At 40.8% G+C, this 12,340-nt stretch overlaps 1 protein-coding gene across 4 annotated transcripts in view; it reads right to left on the bottom strand.

Annotated features, from left to right (window-relative positions):
• DPP6 (dipeptidyl peptidase like 6) overlaps window positions 1-12,340 on the bottom strand; it is a 490,036-nt gene that overhangs the window by 66,485 nt on the left and 411,211 nt on the right. For all 4 annotated transcript variants that reach the window (XM_004939151.5, XM_004939153.5, XM_418545.7 and 1 more), the window contains exon 8: window positions 9,270-9,390. In XM_004939151.5, coding sequence (XP_004939208.1) covers window positions 9,270-9,390 — 121 coding nt within the window. The remainder of the gene's footprint in view (window positions 1-9,269; window positions 9,391-12,340) is intronic.

Genomic DNA, 12,340 nt, shown 5'->3' with positions numbered 1-12,340 from the left:
CGACCTGTGGCTGCTTCCAGCTCATGTTAGGAGCAGGTCTTTTTTAAAAGCACACTTCATTTCATCGATTTAATTTCCCTATTAGAAGAGCTGACGTATGGGAATTATGAGCAGATGACCAACTGCTGTCATTATTTCTGATATTCTTTTGATTTTGCTACATTTATGCAACAATGGATAGGTCAAACCTCTGGTGAGGCTCACATCTCTCAGCAGAATTTTCATCCTCTTCATGTAGCTTTTTCTAATTTAGACAGAGTACATTTATTTTTGCTTTTTACATTTTTTTTTTTCTTCTGGCACATACTCTTTATTCAGGCCAAAGATCAGTGAGATTGAGAGAGAACTATTTAAACTTCTTACAGGTCTTCCACCAGCCCCTGAATTTCCATAAGCAAGAATTCTTCCACTGTGGTGGATCAAGTGCATCAAGAGGAAAAAAAAAAAAAACCAGAAATTTACTTTTTAGGTCAAATTGGTGGAATTATGAACTAATAAAACTTCTAAAGCAACCTTTCAATTTTGGCTGTACTTCTTTCTGTCATTTTAATCACTTTGTGAATGCAACACTTTAAGAATCATAGAGCCCTTAAGGCTGGAAAAGACCTCTAAGATCATCTAGGCCAACCATCAATCCAGCATTACCACACTAATGACCACGTCACTCAGTGCCACTTATAAATGTTTCTTGAACACCTCCAGGGACGGAGACTCCACCACTTCCCTGGGCAGCTAAGATGGGTTGTTTTCTTTAAGATAAGTTTTTAAACAAAACAAAAATCATAGAGACTATCAGGAGGAGAAAACCACTGATTTCCCTTAGGGAATTAATGAGGTAAATGTAAATTTGTGACCATGATATCCATGACAATTTGCCATGATAAAGGGCTCTACTCTTTACACCTCTGGTATCAATGCAATGGTTATGTATATTTACCCTACTGTATACAGACACAGGTATTCTGTATTATATGAAGAGACATTCCAAAAGCTTTCACAGTGATTCTAATCTAAGAGCCACTATGTGTAACTGCAAAGAGATCAGAAAATGTCATCAAAACTCCACCAAAAAAAAAAAAAAAAAAAAAAAAGATACGTATATTATTGTGGGTCTAGGAGAAACCCAAAGTCATTTTCTAATCTCCCATGTGTGGAATTACAACTGATCTTTATCTTAACAAGCTATGATGATAGAAACGTGTCTAACTCATTCTTAAATTCTCCAGAATAGAGATCCCTACAGTGCCCCTGGGCACCATGCCCTATCAAATATCTTTTCCCTAACATTTACATGCAACATTTTTTGTGCAAATTAACCCAATTTTTTTTAATCTTCTACAGCATTCTAGAGGCTGTTACGTTGGTCACAACAACCAAACTCAGTTCTGCCACCACAGAAATAAAGCACTTTTTATTTGTTCACTGTAACCTGAACCCCTAAGTGCACTGTGTGTTTTATTATATCAAACCACTGGTAAGACTTAATGGAGAAAAAACAAGCTCTCAAAATTGGGAGAGCTCTTAAGTGCTGTGTAACATTCACACTCTTTTTCTGGGAATAATGACAACTTAAGACACTTTCTTTGCAACTCTGATAGTGGTCACAGAGCATGAATATTACAGCATGGCCCCAGTGAATACTGGTATCACTACTGTGAGCTTCCATGTAATTAATCCAGACTTCAGACTAGCATAGCACATGTCTAAATATATTCTGCCATATTTAAATTGCTAGTTTACAAATTAGTTGCTCAAAATGCGAGTATAATCTGAAAATGGGGACAAAGCATTTCTCCTAAGGTACTGTAAATGACTTTGATGCATATAAGCAGAACTCACATAGAAGTAGAAACTCCTGACAGTTGCACTGTACAACCCAATACTGTTTTAGATATATTTGACTCAGTGATGCAGAATCTGGTAGATATCTGTAAATACCAGGTGCTAGTTTCATACCCATCTACGTATTTCAGTTGTCAGTTTTTCATTTTTATTCACATACTCAAGCAGGGCAGTAGCTAATCAGGTTTAATTTGGCTGCAAACTGGGTAGCTTTTTTCTCACATAAGATGAATAAGAGACAAATATGTGCTCGATAAAGCAGCAACGGTAAAATAGCAGTGGAACAGAAAGGAGATTCTACTACAACAGTTGGGTTAAATTTTGTGGGAAGCTTCAAATCTCAGCTAAATCTGCAGAGATCAGAAGACTTACTATGGATTTAAACTACTGTAACCGAGCTGTTCTCACATGTTCCATGTAGACTGCAAATCTATTTCAGGAAGAGATTCGTATTAATTTCATAATCACTTTAATCACACCCAACCAGACCTGTTGCAGCTCAAAAGAGTGTTTAAGATTAAAATACTGGAAACCACAGCATACTTTCTTTTTGCTATATACATACAGAAATCATCCAATAATAAATGCCTAACCAAAATAAACAGCCAAAAAAAGACAAAAAAAAAAAAATCAGAACAGCAAAGAACGAATTGCAAGGCATTGCATGGAACTGGAAAAAGCCACCTGAAATACTATAAAGGTGGATCTGACTTATTGGAAATCTCCACTCTGACAGTGACCAGGTTGGCATTAGATAGGGGAGCACAGTAGCTCATTCTAGAAAGGAGAATTCTCTTTTCCCTTACTGGCTTGAGGTGAACTCACGCCAAGGTACTGCCCCCAAGATTCCACCACCCATAGCCACCAAGTGGGGTGTGTTGAAGGAAAAGTCCATGCTCAGCTTAGCGACAAACTTTATGGGCTCTAAATTTCTCTCTGTAAAGCATGCAACACAAGAGCACGGTGCCAAGAGAAGCCTGGGGTCTCAAAGCTCTCCCTGAATTAACAGCATTTGAAATAGGGCATCTGAGGAGGGAAAGCACATGTTTCTTCAGTGCAAAAACCAACAATCTTACTCCCTGAACACTCTGGACTTGGAGCATTGGCAGAGACCAACTGACTGGCAAAATCAGGACAGCCACCTGGCTACCTTCCACTGCACCAAGGAGATCACTGACCTCAGTAAATAATATTCTGTTTTCCTTCCAAAAGCCATCCTGAAGCCAGAACGATGGCGATCCAAAAATTAGAGGATGACAGGTGTTGGGTTTGGCTGACAACCCCTTTCTAAACAACCTTCTGCAGAAAGGGAAGGTTAAAGCCTGGGCTAGAGCTGGCAAGGCTTATTGCAGCGCGGTGATGGATTTTGAAGCCCGTCCAGAGAGAAGCACATTTAAAAGTTTTCGGGAGCATGCTGACTTCTGAGCAGGCGTTCGCAATGTGCACTGTAAATGGTTTAATTTTCTCTGACCTTAACCAACTGAGAAGGGCCAGGAGCCCATCCCCAGTGATGCAATCCCTATCAAAGGGAACCTCCACCAACACTAGAAGACAATGGAACTTCTACCAAACCTTTCACTGTATGGCCAGCTGAAATTTAAGGCTTTTTCCTTCTTTTTAAACACAGATAAGGCAAAATGTTGTTGCATACAGCTGACCTTCCTTGCAACAGGATTATTTACATTTATTTCAAACACATGGCTGAGGTTAAAACTTCTCTTCATTTTTATTTGCCTGCAACAGATATGGACAGATTTTCTGCACATTTGGTAGAAATCAGCACGTAAATAAACGTACGCTAAAAAAATGTCACCTACATTTTCAGTGCTAAAGCTAAAGATTGGCAAACTGGGAACTGCATGGCCAAAGTGTTATGCAACAGCTGCATGCACTTAATAGGCAATGTTGAACAAGGCACAACATGCAAAACATAAGAAACTTTATATTTTAATATAGCGATAACGTCACTGAAACAATACACTGAGTTTCCTACCCTGCCTGAAGAGGCACATAAATGAGAGTAAAGGTTCCATGTGGCTTCCTCATCAGCCCTAAATATTATCTCCATGTTCCCAAGGAAAACACAATGATTTTTGGACTTAGGGTGCGCTGTGAAGACATCTCCAAGTGCTCTTTGTTATCCTTGCCCCTTTGCTCCACAGTGGAAAATATGCAGGGCTGCACATTTACCCACTTCCATGGAAAACTTTACTTGACTGAAAATATGTTAATTCTTAAAAATAAACAGATGAGAATTACCACTCACTGCCCCAGTGGTTCTTCATGTGCATCGTTCAAGAGGAGTCATAGAATCATGGAGGTTTAAAAAGACCATTAAGATCATCAAGTCCAACTATGAACCATCACCACCATGCCCACTAAACCATATCCTTAAGCACCTCAGCTACATGTTTCTTATAAACCTCCAGGGACGGCGACTCCACCAATTCCCTAGGCAGTCATCTGCTTCATTAACAGCCCTGTCCAGGCTGGCTCTTTTGACTGTCTGGAGCCCTGCCTTGAGCATTCTTTTGGTGAGAGATCACTCTATCCAGGAGATCTAAAACATTCAGTGATGACTCAGTCTAATTTTTATCTCCCCTTAAGCCTTGAAGCAGCTAATTACTGGGAAAGGCTAGACCTACACAGGGAGATGTTACACTACCTCATCTCCTCTGATGACATCGAACAGGAATTTTTATACTCACTTGCATTCAGCCTAATTATGAATGTCCATTCCCAATTTGTCCAGTCATCAAAGTTACTGTTTCCAAGCACTAAAGGTTTAGAGTTCTCAAATTATACACTGAAGAATCAAGCACACAGACAAATTAGGCTGAGGGCAATGCTTCAGCAGACGCATCTAGCATTTACTCAGTGTTAAGGCCATTTCCAGACTTCCAGGATTAATGCTTCTAACCGTAAGAAATATATCTACTTCAGTTGCTTGAAATACTATAAGCATAAAAGATACTGCTCAAGAGAAATGCTATTTGTTTTGGCAGCTGTTACCAGGCACTGCACCTCTGAGACCAGCCATACACGTTTTAAATATACACTCTGATTTTTCTGAGATGCTGATTAAATTATGGAAAAGATTCTTCTTTATTACTGCATTCTCTTTCCTCTCTTTGCAAAGTCTAGGAAAGGAACAGAAGCACTATTAGCGTGAATCAGCCAGCAGCTTTGGCTCTGTCATTCCCATAAGCTCAAGGGGAGTTTCAGGGAAGTGCACGGGAGGGGAAATTGGAAGTCTTTTACTAGATCTTGCAGCAAAAAATTCTGCAGTTTCATTGTCTTAATCATGATGACATCCTGGACTCCCCCACCAGGTGTCACTACAAAATCACTTAAGAGGATGTGATGGTGATAAAGCAAGATGCGGGCAGAATGAAGATTAATAAGACATGCGAGTCAGAGCTGGAAAAGAGTCTCTTCTCACTCCTCCTCTTGCTCCCCAGCCAAAAATAAAGCAGAGCAACACCACTGTGCATTAAGCTCAACAGAGCAGAGTATCAATTTTAAATGTCAGATATGTATAACTCATATTGCATAAGAGTTTTAAATGAGCACCACGTGAGCCTTTCAGATGTGCTCCTCCAGTGCGAGGCTGAGGAAGGGACCAGATGAGATGTTACAGCTAACAGGTCAGACCAGTACTGGTCAGGAAAAGGGTCCATGCTTTGAGATGATCTTTAGGGACTTCGAGGACAAACCCTTACCATCACTCTGACAAGGACATGAGGGAAGGGATTAACTCATGTGCAACTCTTCCTTTTGCAAGCAAAGACCCTAAACCACAAACAAAACACGTCCTGCAGATCAAGTCACAAAATGGCTTATGTGGCTTATGTATTTTATATCTGACTAGATATAGGGCACAAGAAATAAACAACACCCTCTGTTTCACAGTCAGTGGATAGGATCAGCTCATCTGGGGGTAAAAATCCATCTTTCCCCTCCCACCCGTGGAAGGAACACATGGAGCATGCCTGGTGCTCCACTCCCCTGTGACTTCCACGCAGCACAATGCAACATCAGAGTCGTGTCTGTGAATGCAGACTTGCTGAAAAGAGGTTAAATCAGGATTCCAGAGCAGAGCAGCCAGGGAAGGTCCTTGTCCTGCTCAGCAGGGCCATGTACAGGGAGCCTGAAATAGGCTCAGGCAGGATTCAGCACTCCCCAGGTTAAGCCAAAATAGAAAAACCCCCTTTGCTCATGCTATCTGTTTAAATCCTGAGCTGGTTTCTGTCACTGCAGTTTAAGTTCTCTCTTACAGGATCTCACAATATTTTAGCATAGGCATCTATCAGGCAAAACTCTTGAAAGTGTTAAGTCAGTCTACATGCAAACATTGTCAGCGCTTATTTTAGTAATAAAAGCCATGTTTAATCTATGCTTTCATGTTTCAGTAATCTATGTATCAATCTATAGCCTTCCAGCTAAATACACTAAGTAGATTAAGCTCTGATTGATTCAAAATGTTTTTCACTATATTATCAAAAGTCTACAGATCAGCATAAATACCATGAGGAATTTTTTTTTCCCCTTTGGCAGATTTACAAAAGCAGAGCTTAACTTGAATTGAAATGAACTCCTGCAATTTTACAGGGCAAAAAAAGCCTGTCAAACCTCCTCTAGTTCTTTTACTTCCAGACCTGGTAAAAACCTGTGATTAATAGCCCAGAGCATCTATTCTGCTGTGGCAACAGCAACAGTGTTATGAAAAGGAGTGTTCCCCCTGTGCCCACCATTCATCTCAGCCACCAGGAGTCACTCCAAAGGCAGCACTGCAGGGGCTGTGATCTGCCCACGTTGCAGGCAGCTCTACAAAATGGGGGAGTAGGAGTGTTGGTGATACGCTTTTAAAGATGACAGTAAAAATACTGTAAGTGGCTTCTTCAGACTGAGAATATCAATATTTTTATTTCTGTAATGTAGGCAGGAAAAGCGACAAGCAGGTCATGAACCCGCCAGGAGCTCCAGGGAGGCTCAGCTGCCATTGCTGGCAGTGGTGAACTTCAGCAACAAAAAGAGCACTTGCTCACAGAGCAACATGCCCAACTTGCTGTGATCTTGTTTCAGCGGTTCTTCGCACACTATCTGCTGGAGGTGGCTGCACAGATGGAACAAGATCCCTACATATGCTCAGCATCCACCCCAGGAGCTCACTGAGACAGCAGTGGAGCAAGCAATTGTGGGTTTGAGCATCCCATCTCTACTAAGGAGGTGGAGGAGACATCTCCAAACATCAGTAGGAATGGAGAGAGGTGAAAAGCAGCCCGGGGATGGTAAATTTCGATCCTAGCTCAGATTTCAAGAAATTCCATTCAGCTGAGTTTGGATTTAAAGATTTTAGCTCATTTTTGTTTTCTCACCCCTTGAAGATGAAGCACCCAAGAAAAGGAGAGAATTTGGTCAAATAAAGTTGCTGGTTACCATGTAACAGCAGAGCATCCCAGCTGCTGGCAGGGTAATGCTTCAGCCTTTCTAACAATGTTTGAACTCTCACAGACTCCTTACCCACTCATCACTATGCCATACCTAGTTCTTCCCAGGATCTTTCTCCATCCATCCATGCATTCAGAGAGCTGACACCTGGATGCTGTGAACCCATCTGATCCTGCATCCCCACAGCTTGTTCACACATCTGCCTCAGCACTGATCCTACACCCAGCTTCACCTCCAAGTGATGTAGAAGTGTAGGGAAGGTGCTCAGCTTACACAATCCACCTTTGGATTTGAGTGAAGTTCTGCACTCCATCACTTGAAAACATGTATTTCAGATTTTCCTAGGAGTCCTTCTCTATGTTGCTTGATAAGTAAAAGAAGTTTTCCTTTCAACATCAGCTCTATGTACTTGGGCTCAAAGTGACATTTCCAGAGTGATGTCATAACCAGATTTCTGTTAAAACGTACTCCAAATGAACAACAGGATCAGAGGTCTTATTGCATACCCTGTACTCAAAGAGATTACAGAACCTGGCTTGGTACATCCAGACTGTATTTGGTTCCTTTATCATCCCAGTATATTAATATACAGTTAACGAGTAAGTTCATTACAAAGGACAAACCTGAAAGTCAATGTCAGCCAAGAAATTGCCTGAGCAATCCAGTAATTGAATTAAAACACATGTCAGCAAAACACAAGTGTCACCATGGGCTTGGAGTTCACCAGTGTGACAAACTTCTCCTGTCAGCATGCTGCTGTGTACAAGGCTCTATTAGAAGACCTTGTGTACTGAGTGATGTTTTACAGCAAAAGATGGGTACCAACATGCACGTTTGACCTACAGATTCAAACCAGCCTGCCCATAACTTCAAATTCATAAATAGAAATTAAAGAAAACTAGCATTTTGCAACTTCTTAGCCATTCCTCTGGTTACAAAGGGCTTCACAAGGGGAACATTTACTAGTAAATATTCTGTAGTACAATATAAACATGAATTTAAATATCAAAATATAAACAGCTATCAGATTTCTACCATTGTGTTTGATGAGTTTGTACACTGATCACAGAATCACAGAATATCCTGAGTTGGAAGGGACGCGTAAGGATCACTGAGTCCAACCCCGGCTCCACACAGCAGCACCCAAACCCAACCCTGTGTCTCAGAGTGGTGCCCCAATGCTCCATGAGCTCTGGCACTCAGGACCGTGCCTGCTGCCCTGGGCAGCCCGTTCCATGCCCACAGCCCTCTGGGACACAGCCTTTCCCTCACCCCCAGCTGCCCTCGCCTGACAGCTCTGTGCCATTCCCCTAGGCCCTGTCATTGCCCCTCTGCTCCTGTGAGGAGCTGCAGCTGCCATGAGCCCTACTCTCAGCCTGCTCTGCTCTGTGCCCAACAAATTCAGGGCCCTCAGCCACTCCTCATGCACCTTCCCCTCTGGACCCTTTCAGCGATGACCCTCTGCCCCACCAGGCCCATTTTCAAGGGAAGGAAGCCAATTACTGTGAGAACCTGTCTGCTTTGGGAAAATTGTTAGCTGTCAAGAGCTGAGTAGCTTCTAGAGCACACCTAGAGCTGTGGCAAACAACCAATCAAGTAAAATTGTTTCCTAGCTTCTTCCCTTAAAATAGAAGCAGCTTCCCCTCCGTGTTTCTGTCCTTTCCAGTGACTTGAAAACTGTCACATCTCTGAGTGATTGCAGGTGCCACTAAATAATGAAGCAGCTCTGTTCATTAACACTTTGTGATTTATTACTTTTGGACTAAGGGAAAGAAAAACAGCCTGAAAAAAAACAGAATTCTGACATCACGTTATTTCCAGTCCAGCACTTCAGACAACTGTTAGAATAGCGGATTTTTAGCAAATGTCCACCAGTCCCCAGAAATGCAGTGTTAAACATCTAATTTCAGACAGTTCTGCCGATATACAGTGTAAAAAATTCATAACTAACTGCCACCCTAGATGTTGTGTCCTACCTTCATATAGCCAGTCGCTGAGCCCATTGAAAATAACACCTTCCTTTCCCGTGGAGACCACTCGAATGGCTTGTTTCCCCACGTGGGCGCAGTAGTAGATGTTATTCTCGAAGATAAAAATCTGATTTGAAAGGAAAAAGAAAAAGAGAAGAGCATTAAGTAGTGGCTCCATTTTAAGACACTGCATTTTACTTTCACAATAATTGGTAGTAAGGATAAGTCACATATCACATTTTCATAGCATTTTCCTCCAAAAAAGATTTTCACAGCTTGCTTCCAATGTCATCAACTACTAGAAAGATGCTAATTTACAGCAAACTGAAGCCCTGGTCCTCCAACACAAGCCTTATTGTTCTTGGTCCTGTCTTCATTTCAGAAATTGAAGAGTGCAGTGAGAGGGCATGAAATGAGCAATGCTACCTCTCCAGAGTTTGAAGAAGTGCTACAGGACATGGAGTTGGTGGTGACTAAACGGGTTACTGAAAAATGTTTCTTACAAGTTTCCATTAGATTTACTGCTACCAGATCATTTTTTGGGAATTAGACAGTTCATTTAGGTGTTGAAGAGATGATGAGTGCGCCAAACTTAAGCAGCCATTTAAATATATGTATACACACATAGGTCTATGGCATCATCTGGTTAGATGTTTAAAAGTCACCAGTGCCACAGAGATCCTCTCCCTCTTCCCCTCGAAGTGAACCACAGCCTAGTCTTATTTGGAAAATATTTTCGAAATCCACTCAGGCTGCAGAGATGTACTGAACAGAGTCCCAGGAAATCTATACAGACTGAAAGACAAAACTGTTAATAGAGTTCAGCAGACATTTACAGATGAGTTTATAGAAGGTTGGAGCTACTGGAACAAATGTTAGGTATCTACAGCACAATACAAGAACGCTATTTCTCATGCTGCCCTCATGAAAGGATAGAATTGAGAAAAAGTATTTGCTTTCAGCTTCTGTTTCACATCCTACTGTGGTCTGTGTTTCACCTAAAGATGAGCTGGAAAGATTCCAGAAGAAAGTATAGGTCCTAATGTAGTTTTGGCAGTTGTTACAGTGAGCTTGCTTACGGATAAAAAGTATGACTGGAACTGGAACTTGCTTTTCCCCCTTTTAGTCTACTAGGATTTATAAAGGGATTTATACTAAGAAGAGCCCATTAATATGTTTTTGAAAGTAAAAAATACATTGTGGAAGATTTGTTCCTGCCTTCATTTTTAGTAAGTAGAGAAGCCAGATGAGAGATCCCTAGTAGAGAATTCAATGTGTTAGCTAGCTTGCACATGGGAGGGCTGTCAAAGCATAAAGATCAGGAAGACCACTGTGGACAATATATGAGGTTGTTTTTCATAGACTATAGAAAAAAATAAAGACGAAAAACTGATGCATATTATTAGCAGTATGGGGTGGAAATGGAGATAAAGACAATGCTGGGACACAACAGCCTCAGTGATGTGGACCATTCTGCTCTGCAGCTCCTCCTGCCACAGCCAAGGCTCTGCACTCCCTGCTGTACATCTTTAATTTGCACAAGAGATACCCTGGATTGTCCACAACCCATTGGTGGGATTTGTTGGTAAAAGGGAAGACTGGTCAGACTGGGACTTGAGAAATCTGTTCTCAGCAATGCACAATGCCTTGAAGAATGCTATTCCCAAACTGCAAGACAATCCCAAAACTCTTCATCAACATGTGTGATGGGTGTTTGGACAATCTCTTATGCAACAGGTGCACAGCCAGGAGGAGTTATTCAAGTGATGCAACCCATTTCTTGCCCAGCTTCTCCCAGCAAATGAAGGTTTTGCAATATTTTGTACTGTCTTAAATTTTAAATGAGTCTACAGGAAAAATAAATAAGGCAGAATGACGATCTGCTTCTGCCCTGCGCTTTATAAAGCACTGCAATGTTTTCTGTCTTCACTGTTTTGTCTTTCAAAGCATCACTGCACTAGTCAGGCTGCATAGGGTATCTGGTAGCTGCAATGGAAAATAATATAGTGCTCTGACTTCAAACCGTCTCTCATGTAATTCAGAGCCAAACTGCAGCACCTCATAGAGAATTTAAAATTATCCTCCTAACTACAGTGCCTTATACCCTAAAAACGTCAAGCATAATCAAGATAAAAAATAACTGAAGCAGCAGAAGGAAGATTTCTATGTAATGCATCTTATAAATTAAGAAAAAGCTTTTGAAATTCCGTTATTCATCAAAAAGAGATGTCTCTGGATTACTTCACCTTCTGGTCTAGAGAGAGATTAGATTTTTTTTGGAAACCTCTTTATAAAATTTTCTACTGTTTACATTTTGTGACATTAAAGTAGCGCTTCCTATCAGACAATCAGAATCCTTTGAGCTAATTAGAGAATAATAAATCTGTGTAAGGAAACAATTTAAAAATCTACGGACATCACTTCCACATTACTTTATGCTTGCTTTATGTAGCAGTCTTAAATAATATAAAATTCCAGTGCCTTCTCTTTTGGTCTGTGTATTTGAGAACGATTTTAGCCCCAAGATCCTTGCAACGTCAACGCCTTTCCTGATGGACAGCACATGACATCCAGCACTGACTGCAACTAATGGCACGGGAAATAAAGCTGGGCTATGTCAGGGGGATATCCCCACCTTGAGCACTGTGCCCATTTTGGTTATAACATTTCACTGCCTCTGAAAAATAAGATATTTTGAAAGAAGTAAGAAGAACACAAACATCAATATATCAATTGAAGAAACCAAAACTGTTAACCCTGTAAAATAAACAAGGAAGTCATGAGCTATACAAGATAAAAACATGAGACAAAAAAGAGGAAAAAATGTTTTTAGCCTTTAATTTTTCTTTTCCAAGTATCCCAGAAACCAACAAAACCTAAAAGAAAGCTGTTTGAAAATGGATAAAAAGATTTTCTCCTATTGAAATCAGAATTAGCACGACATTCTGAGGTGTAATGGAAGACTTCAATCTCTTCCTTCTGGATGTTATAATAGGGTTCAAAAAATGAAATATTTCTTAACAAAGATAACTAGAGTGCCCTGGGGTACTGAGATAAAGACTTTAAAAAAAAAACTT

Source organism: Gallus gallus, chromosome 2 (assembly GCF_016699485.2).
Source record: "Gallus gallus isolate bGalGal1 chromosome 2, bGalGal1.mat.broiler.GRCg7b, whole genome shotgun sequence".
NCBI classification, from domain to species: domain Eukaryota; kingdom Metazoa; phylum Chordata; class Aves; order Galliformes; family Phasianidae; genus Gallus; species Gallus gallus.
This window is presented reverse-complemented; position numbering and strand designations above follow the sequence as displayed.